Genomic DNA, 14,450 nt, shown 5'->3' on the forward strand with positions numbered 1-14,450 from the left:
AGCAGAGCAGCGTCTCCGTGGAGAACAGCGTCCTCTCTGAGAGCGGGCGCGCAGAGGCGGAAGAAGAGCGAGCGCTTCCGCGCATGCCCGGAGGTTCAGCGCGACTGCCGGCTTGCCTGAGGAGGCGTCGGAAGGATTCCCGGAGCGCCGTGTCAGTTGCATCGATCCCCCACGCTCGAGCGCTAGCTGGAGGAGCCAGCGCGAGCGAGGGAAAGAAGGCCCAGGTGTGTTGCTCCGTTTTGCCTTCCCCGCTCGAGTGTCCTAGAGAGAAGCAGACACGAGCAGGGAAGGGAGAGTTGGGATCCCAACCGATCCACCGCCAGCCCCCCCAGCAAAGCGCCGGTTCGGCGGAGCCAAGGCAGAGTGAGGCAGAGAAGCCGGCAGGCGCCCTGAGGCAGCAGTGACGCGTGGGGACTGGGACATCATCGTCCCCACGCTAAAGTAAGGAGCAGGGAAGAGGGGCCACTGGAAAGTCTGAGAACTGGGAACTGCTAGTAAAAACTCTAAGTTGTGGAGAGGAGAAATAAGAGTTCATTGTAGAAATCAGGGTTGATCATAGCTGTGAGTTAGCTTGATACACCAGGGTAATTACAGAATTGGTTACAGGGTAGTGATACTAGGGTCTTGAAAACTACTACTGAAGCAGGCTAACATCTCTAAAGAGCACTCTGAAACTGTTATGAAATGTACATGCCAGATAGGTGATGTAGATGTGTAACCCTGCATAGTGTAAATCTAACAGGTTTCTTTTAATTCCAAAAGAGTGTCACTTCCTCATTACTGAACCCTTGTCAATCGAATGTGTTTTACTGCCCTTTTTCCACAGCAAGGAGAGTGAAATGTATTTTTCCAAAGCAAAAGTATAATGATTATTTCTGTGAGAATCTGATGTCGTATCCTGTGTAATTTGAATCCCAAGAGTCATATTATTTTTATAAAAGGTAACGGTATTTTTCCAAACAGTGGTGTTGTGTCTTTATTTTAGTGGTTCATCACTGAGTTACTGTGAGTGAGACTTGTAAGTACTTAACCAACGCCTTGAGTTAGCTGTAGCCACTACTGTGCCAAGCTACCTTATGTAGACTTGGGTAATCTAGGTCCAACATAATTGGTGTTTCAGCGGTGGGATCACTGATTTGTACTTACACTCACTTATTAGTAACGCAGTGCCAACCACGAGACCTCACCTGGAGTTTTCTCCCTGCGGCCCTCCTAATTTACATTTTGATTTTTCTAAATTGACTTCTGGCGGTGGGTGTAGGTTGACCTCAGGTCACTTTGTGGATTTCTCCTGTGTAGCAGTTTATACTCCAAATAGAAATGGAGATAAATGTGGAAGAGCTGGAAAATTATACTGTGACCCAATTGAAGGAATGGTGTCAGCAGCAGGGGGTGTTTTTCAAGAAAGGCGCCAGAAAAGTTGAGCTGCTGACCAGTATCCGGGCATGGGTAGAGGCTCATTCCGGGGAGGAGGTAGATCCCGAGGGGAGAGACAAGGACACTGTCCTGGAGACCGCAACACTGTACCAGGCGGGAGGGGAGAACCTTGTAACAGGTCCTAGAACACCTTCCAGAGTGGGCAGTAGTGTTTCAGAGAGGGGCCTGACCGACGCCGAGTTAGAAGATAGGAGGGAGGAGAGGAGGATGAGAATAGAACTAGCCAGGATGAACATGGTGAGGGAGGAAAAGAGGTTGGAGCATGAGCGGACCATCAAAGAGATGGATTTGCAAGCCCTAAATTTACGAACCCCCAAACCAGAGAATGGTGGCAGCGATATCCAGACCAACACCAGGGAACCCAGACCTTACCTACCAAAAGATATTATGGCATGCTATGTACCCAGTGACGACATTGCTAAATGGCTAGCCGCCTACGAGGTCTCGCTGAGGGCCCATGGGATTCTAGAAGTCCACTGGGGAGGTGGGTTATATAAATACATGCCCCCCACTGGCAGGGATACTTTGTTGGCCCTTGATCAGAGTGAACAGACCTACTACCCGGCTATGAAGTCAGCGCTGCTCAGGAAGTTTGGGTTGACCCCTGAGAAATATAGGCAAAAGTTCCGGGGCAGCTACAAGCTGGGCACGCAAAACTGGGTAGATTTTTTGGACTACTCCAGGAAGGCCCTGGAGGGTTGGGTAAGAGGCAGCGAAGTAGGAGACTATGAGGGACTATATGACCTCATACTCAAGGAACACCTACTCGAGAAGTGTCTTCCCGAACTAAGACAGCATCTGGTGGACAGCAAGCTGACCAGCCCCAGGAAGCTTGCTGAGGAGGCGGACATCTGGGTTAGTACCCGGGTGTCGACTAAGGGGACTGGAGGGAATTCCCAGAAGCAAGGACAGGGCGCCCCCCAGAAGAAAGAGGGAGGGGAAACTAAGAGGGAGTTCTCAAAAGGGCCACAAAATACTTCGCAAGGAAGGGGCAGAGGATTCATCCCTAAGAGTAACCCCCCTCGCAACCCTACCCCTGGCCAAAGCCAGCAGCCAAGGGTTGTGCATTGTTTTGAGTGTGGTGGTGTGGGACACTATAAAGGAGATGTGAGATGCCCAAAAAGACCACCCCCTCCCACTGGAGGAAAAGCCCCGGGAATCACTAGTGTAGTGCTCGGGGAGGAGATGCCTTTGGTTAATGGAGGGGAGCGGGCGGGTGTCACTTTAGTGTCCCTGGGAGATAAGGAGATGGTTCCAAAGACCCAACTGCCCTCTAATACTACTAAGTATGAGCAGTGGGTCACCATCAATGGCCGTAGAGGGGAGGCTCTGAGAGACACAGGAGCCAGCATGACTATGGTAAGGAGTCAGCTGGTGTCTCCAGAGCAGGTCATCCCAGATGTACTCCATCCCGCCGTAATGGCTGACGGCAGATTGGGCAACTACCCTGTGGCTGAGGTTCCCTTTGAGTGGGGAGGGGTTGCAGGTCCACTTCGAGTTGCCGTAAGCCCTGCCGTGCCTGTTGACTGCCTGTTAGGGAATGATATGGAGCACAATGCTTGGAGGAGGGTGGAGTACCAGACTCACTCTGAGATGCTGGGACCCCCTGACTGGACTTGTGTCAGCACAAGGTCAGCGACTGCCCGAAGGGGGAGTTCACTTACGCTGGAGCCTGGAACAATGGCCCAGCCGGCTGCCAGAGAGGAGAAGGACAGGAGGCCGGAGGACCCTGCCTCGACATCTCCACCTCGTGAGACAGATGGACCACCTGCGGAGGTGGATCTGGAGTCCACAGGGGAGAATGTTGCTTCCCTGGAAAACCTACCCATCCCTACTGAATGGCATGTGGAGGGAGGTCCTTCCCGGGAAGAATTCTGTGAAGCTCAGAAAGAGTGTCCTACTCTCGAGGGGCTGCGGCAACAGGCCAACGCCCAGGCAGCAGGAAACATTGAAGGGAGCTACCGGATTTACTGGGAGGATGGACTCCTCTACAGTGAGCCCAAGGCACCTGGCCATGGTTCAGCCAGAGCCTTGGTGGTCCCTCAATGCTTTAGAGCCTTTCTACTGGAACTGGCTCATGAGATACCATTGGCAGGACATCTAGGACAGGACAAGACCTTTGCTCGGCTTGTCCCCCACTTCTACTGGCCTCGAATGAAAGTGGCGTCTGATACATACTGTCGGACGTGTGTGTTCTGCCAAGCTAGTGGGAAAACAGGGGTGAAGCTTAAAGCTCCCCTGGAACCACTACCTGTTGTTAGCACCCCCTTTGAGAGGGTGGGCATCGACATTGTGGGGCCATTGGATCCACCAACTTCAGCTGGTCACCGGTTCATACTGGTTTTGGTGGATCATGCCACACGGTACCCAGAGGCCATACCTCTGAGGACCATCACTGCACCTGTGGTGGCAAGGGCCCTGATGGGGATCTTCACCCGAGTGGGTTTCCCCAAGGAGGTTGTGTCCGACAGGGGGACTAACTTCCTTTCAGCGTACATGCGGGCTATGTGGAAGGAGTGCGGAGTTACCTATCGGTTTACCACTCCTTATCACCCACAAACCAATGGTCTTGTGGAAAGGTTTAACAAAACCTTGAAAGGTATGATACGGAGTCTACCTGAGAGCCTGCGGAGGAAATGGGACATCCTCCTACCCTGTCTCTTGTTTTCTTACAGGGAAGTGCCGCAAAAGGGAGTGGGCTTTAGCCCCTTTGAAGTTTTGTACAGGCACCCTGTACGGGGACCTCTCAGCCTGGTGAAAGACGGATGGGAACGGACTCCCAGGAAGCTTCCCCAGGACGTGGTGAGCTACATGCTGGCCTTCCGGAGCCAAATGGCTAAGTTGTGGAAGCAAGCTTCAGACAACTTGGAGGCCAGCCAAGCAGTTATGAAAGAGTGGTATGACCACAACGCTCACCCAGTGGAACTGGAGCCTGGACAGAAGGTGTGGGTGATGGAACCTGGAGAGCTAAATGCCCTCCAGGACCGTTGGACAGGCCCCTTTGAGGTTTTGGAGAAGAAGGGGAAGTCCACCTACTTGGTGGATCTTAAGACCCCGAGGCAGCCCCACAGGGTGCTGCATGCCAATCGCCTCAAGCCACATCATGAGAGGCCCGAGGTTGTCTTAATGATGGTAACCGATGGAGCAGAGGAAGAAGAAAGCGAACCTCTCCCTGATCTTCTCTCGTCCCAAGAAAAGGATGGGTCGGTGGAGGGAGTAATTCTCTCGCCATCCCTAACTCCTGAACAGCAGAGTGATTGCCGCCAGATCCTGGAGCAATTTTCTTCTCTGTTCTCCCTTGTCCCGGGTAGGACCCACCTGTGTACCCATGACGTGGACACAGGAGACAGCCCACCTGTGAAGTCTAAAATCTACCGGCTGTCGGACAAGGTGAAGGCCAGCATCAAGAGTGAAGTCGCCAAGATGCTGGAGCTGGGAGTGATTGAACCTTCTGGAAGCCCTTGGTCTAGCCCGGTGGTTTTGGTACCAAAAGCTGCCCCACCAGGCACCACACCTGAATTGAGATTCTGTGTGGACTACCGAGGTTTGAACTCAGTAACCAAAACTGATGCACATCCCATCCCACGGGCGGATGAGCTTATTGACCGGCTGGGAGCTGCTCAATACTTAAGTACCTTTGACCTAACTTCAGGGTACTGGCAGATTTCCCTTACTGAGGAGGCGAAGGAAAGGTCAGCCTTCTCTACACCTCAGGGACACTACCAATTTCGTGTGATGCCCTTTGGGCTCAAGAATGCCCCTGCCACTTTTCAGCGGCTGGTGAACAGGGTCCTTTCTGGAATGGAAGCTTTTTCTGCTGCATACCTGGACGACATTGCTGTCTTCAGTAGCAGCTGGGAGGACCATTTGCAGCATCTGCACGCTGTTCTTCATGCCCTGCAACAGGCTGGCTTGACAATCAAGGCCAGCAAGTGTCAGATCGGACAGGGGTCGGTGGTGTACCTAGGTCACTTGGTGGGCAGAGGGACGGTGCAGCCCCTCCAGGCAAAGATTGAGGCTATCATCGCCTGGGAGCCCCCCAAGACTCAAACAGAGGTCCGAGCCTTCCTGGGCCTCACTGGATACTACCGTCGCTTCGTGAAGGGGTATGGCACTATCGTGGCACCCCTCACTGAACTTACTTCCAAGAAGCAACCCCGACGGGTAGTCTGGACGGAGGCTTGCCAGCGAGCCTTCATGACCTTGAAACAAGCATTGTGTTCCGCTCCCATTCTCAAGGCCCCTGATTTTGCTAGAGAATTCATTGTCCAAACAGATGCGTCAGAACATGGCATTGGGGCAGTGTTATCGCAGCTAAATGATGAGGGCTTGGATCAACCAGTGGTCTTCCTGTCCAGAAGGCTACTCCCCAGGGAAAGGAGGTGGAGTACAATTGAGAGAGAAGCCTTTGCGGTGGTTTGGGCTCTGAAGAAGCTGCGGCCATACTTGTTTGGCTCGCACTTCCTAGTTCAGACTGACCATCGCCCCCTTCGTTGGCTGATGCAAATGAAGGGGGAGAATCCCAAGTTGCTAAGGTGGTCCATCTCCCTACAGGGAATGGACTTTAGGGTGGAACACCGACCTGGGGCGGACCATGCCAACGCAGACGGTCTATCCAGGTATTTCCGCCTTAGTGATGAGGACTCCCAAGGGGTTGGGTAGTTCTCCCCACTTTCAGCTGGGGGGGACGCGTGTTAGACCTGTCTGCTTCTGGGGAGACTCTAACCACTATTATTTATTTTTGTCCCCCTTAGCCTCCAAGAGTTTCTATTTTTTTATTTTTACATATGTCCATCAGGAATTTTTAATGCTGTCAGGGGGCTAGGTGTTCCTTGGCGATGACGCCATTTTTCCCTCATAACTTGGGAGGCCTAGTCAGCCCCCTTGAAAATCTAGGGATCTCCAGAAACCTAAAATGGTGTCCACCAACTGCCATAACGGACACTACTGGAGGACAGGTCCATAGGATAACATTAGGGAACTTTCTAGAATTAACTAGAGACTTCTGCAGGTCTCAGGCCACCCTATATAAGGCCAGTGACCAGCAGCCATTTTGTGCTGACCCAAGAGTAGGAGTGAGGCAGTGGTGAGAGGAGGTGGACACACTGAGAGCAGCTAGTTTGTCTCTGAGGCTAACAGTTTCTTCAGAGGGTTGTTCCCCCTTCAACCTTTGACCGATCCCTTTCAAAACAACAATTGCTGATAAGAACATTAAGCTACTTGAGGAAGAAGACCCTTCTATATTGGAGCCCCAGTGAATCCTCTCAGGACACCCTTAACTGAGGGTATCCCTGACTTCCCATACTCAGCGCTGCGCTTACCGGTGTTGTGGAGCAGCTGTGGTGAAGGCGGGTGTCTGTGGCAACTGACACGGCGCTCCGGGAATCCTTCCGACGCCTCCTCAGGCAAGCCGGCAGTCGCGCTGAACCTCCGGGCATGCGCGGAAGCGCTCGCTCTTCTTCAGCCTCTGCGCGCCCGCTCTCAGAGAGGACGCTGTTCTCCACGGAGACGCTGCTCTGCTTCTTCTGGGCCTGCCCGACCCTAGGCCCCTCCTGCCTCCACAGAAGCGTTCACGCGTCGGTCATGCGCGGAAGCGCCTTCTACCTCCATTGACGCGACCGGTGCTCCCGGGGTCCCGTCGCCGATCGAAGCAGCGCCGCTGCTCCTCCTCAGACACTTCCCACTCCGGCCTCTCAGGATGGATGTGCACACACGGCGCCCTCGCTCTTCAGGTCGCTATGGTGCCACAGACACCCGCCTTCACCACAGCTGCTCCACAACACCGGTAAGCGCAGCGCTGAGTATGGGAAGTCAGGGATACCCTCAGTTAAGGGTGTCCTGAGAGGATTCACTGGGGCTCCAATATAGAAGGGTCTTCTTCCTCAAGTAGCTTAATGTTCTTATCAGCAATTGTTGTTTTGAAAGGGATCGGTCAAAGGTTGAAGGGGGAACAACCCTCTGAAGAAACTGTTAGCCTCAGAGACAAACTAGCTGCTCTCAGTGTGTCCACCTCCTCTCACCACTGCCTCACTCCTCTACTCTTGGGTCAGCACAAAATGGCTGCTGGTCACTGGCCTTATATAGGGTGGCCTGAGACCTGCAGAAGTCTCTAGTTAATTCTAGAAAGTTCCCTAATGTTATCCTATGGACCTGTCCTCCAGTAGTGTCCGTTATGGCAGTTGGTGGACACCATTTTAGGTTTCTGGAGATCCCTAGATTTTCAAGGGGGCTGACTAGGCCTCCCAAGTTATGAGGGAAAAATGGCGTCATCGCCAAGGAACACCTAGCCCCCTGACAGCATTAAAAATTCCTGATGGACATATGTAAAAATAAAAAAATAGAAACTCTGGGAGGCTAAGGGGGACAAAAATAAATAATAGTGGTTAGAGTCTCCCCAGAAGCAGACAGGTCTAACACGGGGGATTTATAAAGCACACAGCTACTCAAAGAGTGTCCCGGCGCTATGCAATTCAGCTAGCACAGCACCGTGCAACAGTTGCAGTATATCTCCACATTGGTAGATAAAACTCATTGGTAAGGCTCAAGAGGGAAGTCAAAACAGAAGGGGAAGGGAGGAGCATGGCTGACTCTTTGGACATCAGCTATGTAGCATTAGCAGTGTACCAGGAAATGTCCATGATATGGCAGCATTTGCATAAGATGGGAATGGGTGAAACTCGCAGCAAGAAAATGTGAGGGCCTCTGTGTCTCGGGGGGGGGGAGAGGGAGGAGTGGGGGGACATGCATAAAGTATATATTTTAATTTTTTTTAACAAGCAATATTGAAAGTTGACAGCATTGAAATAAAATAGGGGAATTCCAAAAGCCAGTCATTCGAATGTGTAATCAGCATTGAAAATACTGTAGCTTGTTTGAATAGATCAAGCGCAAATATTGGAAGAGAAATGATGTAACTCACAAACCAAAAAGTAAAAGGATAAACGAGAAACTGGACAGGTTTCTTACAATATTATTTAGTGTTAGTTGCTTAAATATCATGCCCTAAATCTGCCGCAAAGCCCTGCGGCACAACATGGAATAGGGATTGGGGGGGACGCGAGGGAGGCTGGGAGAAAAGGCAAAGATGCGTGAGAAGGAAGACATAAGAAAGAATTTGGCAACTTATTATTTTGACAGTTTACTACTGAAAGACGCAATATTTAAAAAAACATACCTTTGATTTATAGTAAAGGTTAACTCCAGAAACTCGCCTATCTCGTTCCATCAAATGCCACTGGTACGGGAGCAATGCCACTCTCTTTTCCTATAAAATAAAAAGGTTAAAGAATATGATCAAAAACAGTGACAATAAGCCCTCTAAACCAATAGTCTGATAAATCAAATGTAATAATTTTGTTTTCCTACCCACAGCTAAGCTTTCTAACCATGTACGTGCCTATTTTAATAGCATCAGAAAATTGAATCAATTTAAAATTTCTGGATGGAATAGAACCTATGTAAAGAAAGCGCTGGACCTGAAGCCTGACTGAGACATTTTCCTTCCTTTCAAACAGACCAAACTACTCCTTTCAAAATACAATGGATTGGTTATGATTAACAGTACACACAACAGCACCTAAACATAATTTTAGAAAACAAAATATATTAATTTTTTTTAAATCTCTAGCAATCACAGCGATTATTTGCAGATTGTTGGCTTCTACCCCCTATTGCACTACCCGACAAATCAGAAAGTTTGAACAAAAGACCCTGCAGATTCTTACTTCTCTCTTTACTGTGTGCATATAGGTGGTATCCATGTCCATTATCAAAGGGCTCTTTGATTTGGAAGCCAAGGGATTATTTGCAAGATGACCACTCATCTCTCTTCAACTATAATTTCTGCAAAAATTGTATATGTGGCGACTTTGTGACACCATTACTTTTTAGATATCTTTTGGTTCTCTCTTAACAATGTGCCTTCCTTTCTGTTTCAAAAGGAACCGCCCTAGCTAACAATTAACATACAAGTTTCATAGTTTCCTGGAAAACGTGCTTACTAAGTGCACCGGACCCCTGGGGGGAACTAAGCAGAAGGATTACAGTAGCAGGCAGATGAAGGGAAATAGACCATCCTACTCTGACATCGGTAAGTGTAGTCCACTGAGTCCCGTCAAACTGACCCATAACATGGGCCACTAGCATAAAGAAAACGTGAATCTTTCCACATACATATTATAGTCATACAATACATTTCTGTATTCATGCATTTAAAGAGGTGGCAGTTTTGTTGAGATAGTGTTAATACCCGTTGATTGGGGAAAAGCTCCCTCCCATCTGTAGCGGGACATAAAGTAGGTGGAAGGAAAGGCAGATGCTGTTCTCAAAGCAGCAATTACTTTGAGATGGTAGTCAAGCTTCAGAAAAATCCATAACATGCTGCATCTCTTCTTGTGGTCTGATGTCCTGAATCCTTAGTTTTTTCCTTGTGAGAGATGGACATAATAAATATGAAATTAACTCACTCTACTGCTTTGCAAGCCAGTTTGCGTTTGAAGAGATGCTTCAAGAGGTCCTGCAGATGAACACACTAAAGCCAGATCTAGAGACTACTTCCAGAACAGCTGGGAGACATTGAATAAATGACACCTATATATTTAAAAAAGTATGTGTATACAAATATGTTTTATGAAGAGTATAATACTATTTAGCTTTTACACTGTTATTTTACTCTGGCAGATACAAAGGACCGTTAATAAAACAAAGTGAATAAAATGAAACTCCTGTGCCTTCAAATAAGACAATATCCTTATCGGTACATATCCATCTGCTGAATGTTTACAGTTATGTTTGAGAAACTGCAGTCTGACTATTTTTGTAACAATAAATACTTCAATATAAAACAAGTAGATCATCTCACACTATCTTCCTCATCATTTATCTTAATCCACAAGCTGTATAATTTGCCTATTTATGCCACATAATTGTTGCTTAGCTAGGCCCTTCTCTGCTACATACTTCGAATGACTGCCTATAACAGGTAAACCAAGGTAATAGACATTTGTGAACAGGTTCAATCCCACCCGCAGCTGTGGCTGGTAGTTCTGTGCATCGCTCATCCTTTCCACAAGTCTATGCCATTTCTGTGCATCCCAGAACACCCTGCAACACAGTACACAGTGCACAGTGCACTTCTTCTCTCAGAATCTAGCACTGCCCTCCAAGATTCAGTGAGTTTCTATCTTTTTTCTTTAAGCCCTGTAGAGATTCACAACCTTTCTGCGGATTTTACACTACACAAATCTTACTTGCATGCAGTTATGTGGGTGTTAACTCTGTCCCTCCCGTCCCGTCCCATACCTACCAGTCTTTGTCAGCCTAACCAAATGTCTGCCACCTCAGTACACGCGTAACCCAGGATCGGGAATTTATTTGCGACCACCTACCTCTGTACAGCAGTTCTAAGATCCTTAGCCCCTCTCAGGCAGATCTACAGCTACTCAATTGGCATCTGGCAGTTCTCTGCCACTTGCTCATGCAGACACAAGATGATTTTACTCCCGCAAAACAGTTTCTGGCATGTTCTTTGCACCTAAGGAATGCCCGGCAGTTTAATGCACTCACTACCCCACCCCCGCCAGTTCTGCGCACAAACCTTCTGGCAGTTTTATGTATGTGCACACAACCTGTGTCCTTAACACTGGAGGTTCCTTCTATGCGCCTGCACACACGGTATAACCTCTTCTGCAGTGTTGGATTGGGATAAAAAAAATCGGCAGTGGCACGCTGAAAAAAGTGGCCCACATTTGAATATTGCCTTTCCGCTAAACACTGCTTCGGCGCAGTTTTACAACAAGCATTTGCAATGCAATAGGTCTCGCAATAATTAAGTTTGAGCTATTGGCATTGCTAAATATTGCAACACCAATTGCAACAAAAGGCTATAAATTGTAGGCCAAAAAAATTTCTTTATTTTTGTAGCAATGGTGGCATGCTGCGCTTTAGATGAATATGTTTAAAAGTAAAGTGTGCCTTAATGCAATTGCCACACTAGTTAATTGTGGATACGTTAACAATTGATGGGTGCACTGATGGCTGGTGGTGTGTGTGCCTGTAGAAATTGTGCACTGATGGATGGTGGGGTGCGTGCTTGGTGGAAGTGTTCACTGCCGGCCGGTGGTGTGTGTGCCTAGTGGAAGTGTGCACGGACAGCTGGTAGTGTGTGTGCCGGGTGAAAGCGTGCACTGATGGCTGGTGGTTTGTGCCTGGTGAAAGCGTGCACTGACGGCTGGTGGTGTTTGTGTGCCTGTTGAAAGCGTGAGTGGTTGTGGTTGTGTGTGTGGTTGTGTGTGTGGTTGTGGTTGTGTGTGTGTGTGTGGTTGTGTGTGTGATTGTGGTTGTGTGTGTGCGTGCTGTGTGTGCGTGTGGCTGTGGCTGTGCGTGTGGCTGTGGCTGTGTGTGTGGCTGTGTGTGTGTGTGGCTGTGTGTGTGTGTGGCTGTGTGTGTGTGTGGCTGTGTGTGTGTGTGGCTGTGTGTGTGTGTGTGGCTGTGTGTGTGTGTGTGGCTGTGTGTGTGTGGCTGTGTGTGTGTGGCTGTGTGTGTGTGTGGCTGTGTGTGTGTGTGTGTGTGTGTGTGTGTGTGTGTGTGTGTGCGCGGTTGTGCGTGTGGTTGTGTGTGTGTGGTTGTGTGTGTGTATGGTTGTGGGGTTGTGTGTGGGGTTGTGTGTGGGGTTGTGTGTGGGGTTGTGTGAGTGGTTGTGTGTGTGGTTGTTTGTATGTGTGTGGTTGTGTGTGTGTGTGGTTGTGTGTGTGGTTGTGTGTGTGTGGTTGTGTGGGTGGTTGTGTGGGTGGTTTTGGTTGTGTGTATATGTGTTTGGTTGTGTGTGTGAGGTTGTGTGTGTGTGTGTAATTAGATATTCAGAGAAAGCTGCTGCTTGCATTCACATGCACATTTATTACATGTAAAACAAGAAACAAAAATTAAAATGGCACAAACTGGTACTTTTTCAAAATAATCCATACTACTATTATAAAGAGAGAGCTGAAACCTTTGAGGCAGGTAAGCTCAAGAAGTACAGCACCAATCACTACACCCAATACAGCAATGTAAAGGGGAGTTGCAGCAGATGGACATAGGCTATACAGCTGCCCATCATATACATCACAAAGGTGAAAGAACCTTAGGGGTAAAGTAGTCCCTTGTGGGCGTTGGCGCTGTGCTGTCAGCGATGGGCGTGTCAAAGAAGACTTCACATTTAGTCCTTTGTGGGCATCAGCTTTGGGCCTGGCTAAAAAACAACAAAAATAAATTGGCGCGGCTTTCACAAGCGCACCATTCACTGGGTGCACCATTCACACTCCATTACGTGTGAGCGTCAGTGTTGTTAGAGGGGCCTGGCTAAATAAAAATAAAAAAATTGGCGCGGCTTTCGACATTCAAGCGCCATTACTGCTAGCGGAGGATGAAGCGAGGCAGCGTACCAGCCAAAATAAGAGAGTGCACTATTTGAAATTATTCCGGGGCTCAGGCGGGGCATAAAAGCTGTCACAATACTAGCATCAATTACACACACGCCAAGACCTCGCAAGCGCGGCTTTCACAAGCGCACCATTCACTGGGCGCGCCAGTCACGCTCCACTACGTGTGGGCGTCAGCGCGGCCAGAGGGGCCTGGCTAAATAAAAAAACAAGCGATACAAAAGGGGGCGTCTGAGCATACCCATCCCACTCGGAGTGACAAATGCAAAAACAACAGTTGATGGACAGAATACAGAACAATGTCATACATTCACCCCAGTAGAGAGATCTGGGCCTAAATCCATCGTTTTTTTTGCACTCCACATCACCCCAGTTCAGAGTTGGCCATATGCAAATCAGCCTTGACCCTGTGCCTCATGGGAACAGTCAAGCCCGAACTGCCAAGCCATGTCCTTCCTGGACCGGAATCAAGCATCCTAGTACCGGTTTCTGGCTATCAGCCGTCTTCAGCCAGGATAGCTTGATTCAAGCAAGCCGGGCTGAAGACGGCTGAAATGCCAGAAACCGGTCCTCGGAAGCTTGTTTCCGGTCCAAGGAAGGCATGACTTGGCAGTTCGGACTGGACTGTTCCCATGAGGCACAGGGTCAGACTGATTTGCATATGGCCATGTCTGAACAGGGGTGGCAGAGTGGGCTAAAGAACGGTGATGGATCAAATCCAGATCTGTTGACTGGGTGTGAGTGTTTGATTGGTTCAGATGCTCCGTCCATCACCACCCCCTTTTGTACCGCTAAATAAAAAACCAGCCAAAATAGGAGACTTCACTATTTAAAATTATTCAGGGGCTCATGCGGGGCATAAAAGCTGTCACAATACTAGCGTTAATCACACACGCCAAGCCCTCGCAAGCACGCTGTCGCGCAGTGCAGTGGCAGCATACACAGATTCACGTCTAAGAGAACGATCTTGGGGATTCCATAAGCAAGCCACTCCACAACACCCACAGGCTGCAAAGGTTACAGCTGAGGACGCACTGATCCTGAAAGCTCTTCAAATACGGTACAGCTAAGGAGGCACTTATATCGAAAATGCTCTTACTAACAGTGCAGGCAGAGGAGGAAAAACACATTAAACAAACGTTACAAACGTGCAAGATCAATGTTAAACAACGCATAAAATTTAGACTTACGAGAAGAGTGCTTCACTCATGGACAGTTATATGTCGCACTCTCTAGGGCCGGCAATGTGCTAAACCAATTTATTCTCCATCCACATTCAAATGAAACCAAAAATGTTGTATACCGTGAAATATTACAATAAATTGTGATTTACTATTACAAGCATTGCACACCTTACATTTCATCCCGGACAACGTCGGGACAGCCTGCTAGTTTCTTTAATAAAATTACCTACATTTGTTTTTTACAGGAACACTTGCAATATTTGAGAAAATGCCTAGTTTGTCTTCTCAGTAGTGCTGTTACCGGGCAAAAGGGCTTGGAATCGCCCCCATAATATGTTTGTGCAAGTGAAGTGAGAGAGAAAAATAACTTTTCGGCCAGTCTTAAAGATTTAGGTCATAATTACAGATACTA

General features: G+C 48.7%; 1 protein-coding gene across 1 annotated transcript in view; it reads right to left on the reverse strand.

Annotated features, from left to right (window-relative positions):
- Positions 1-14,450, reverse strand: part of NDUFA1 (NADH:ubiquinone oxidoreductase subunit A1) — a 124,221-nt gene that overhangs the window by 29,999 nt on the left and 79,772 nt on the right. The window contains exon 2 of the mRNA XM_086918546.1: positions 8,612-8,701. Coding sequence (XP_086774672.1) covers positions 8,612-8,701 — 90 coding nt within the window. The remainder of the gene's footprint in view (positions 1-8,611; positions 8,702-14,450) is intronic.

The sequence above is a fragment of the Lissotriton vulgaris genome, chromosome 4_1 (genome assembly GCF_964263255.1).
Source record: "Lissotriton vulgaris chromosome 4_1, aLisVul1.2, whole genome shotgun sequence".
Taxonomy (NCBI): Eukaryota; Metazoa; Chordata; class Amphibia; order Caudata; family Salamandridae; genus Lissotriton; species Lissotriton vulgaris.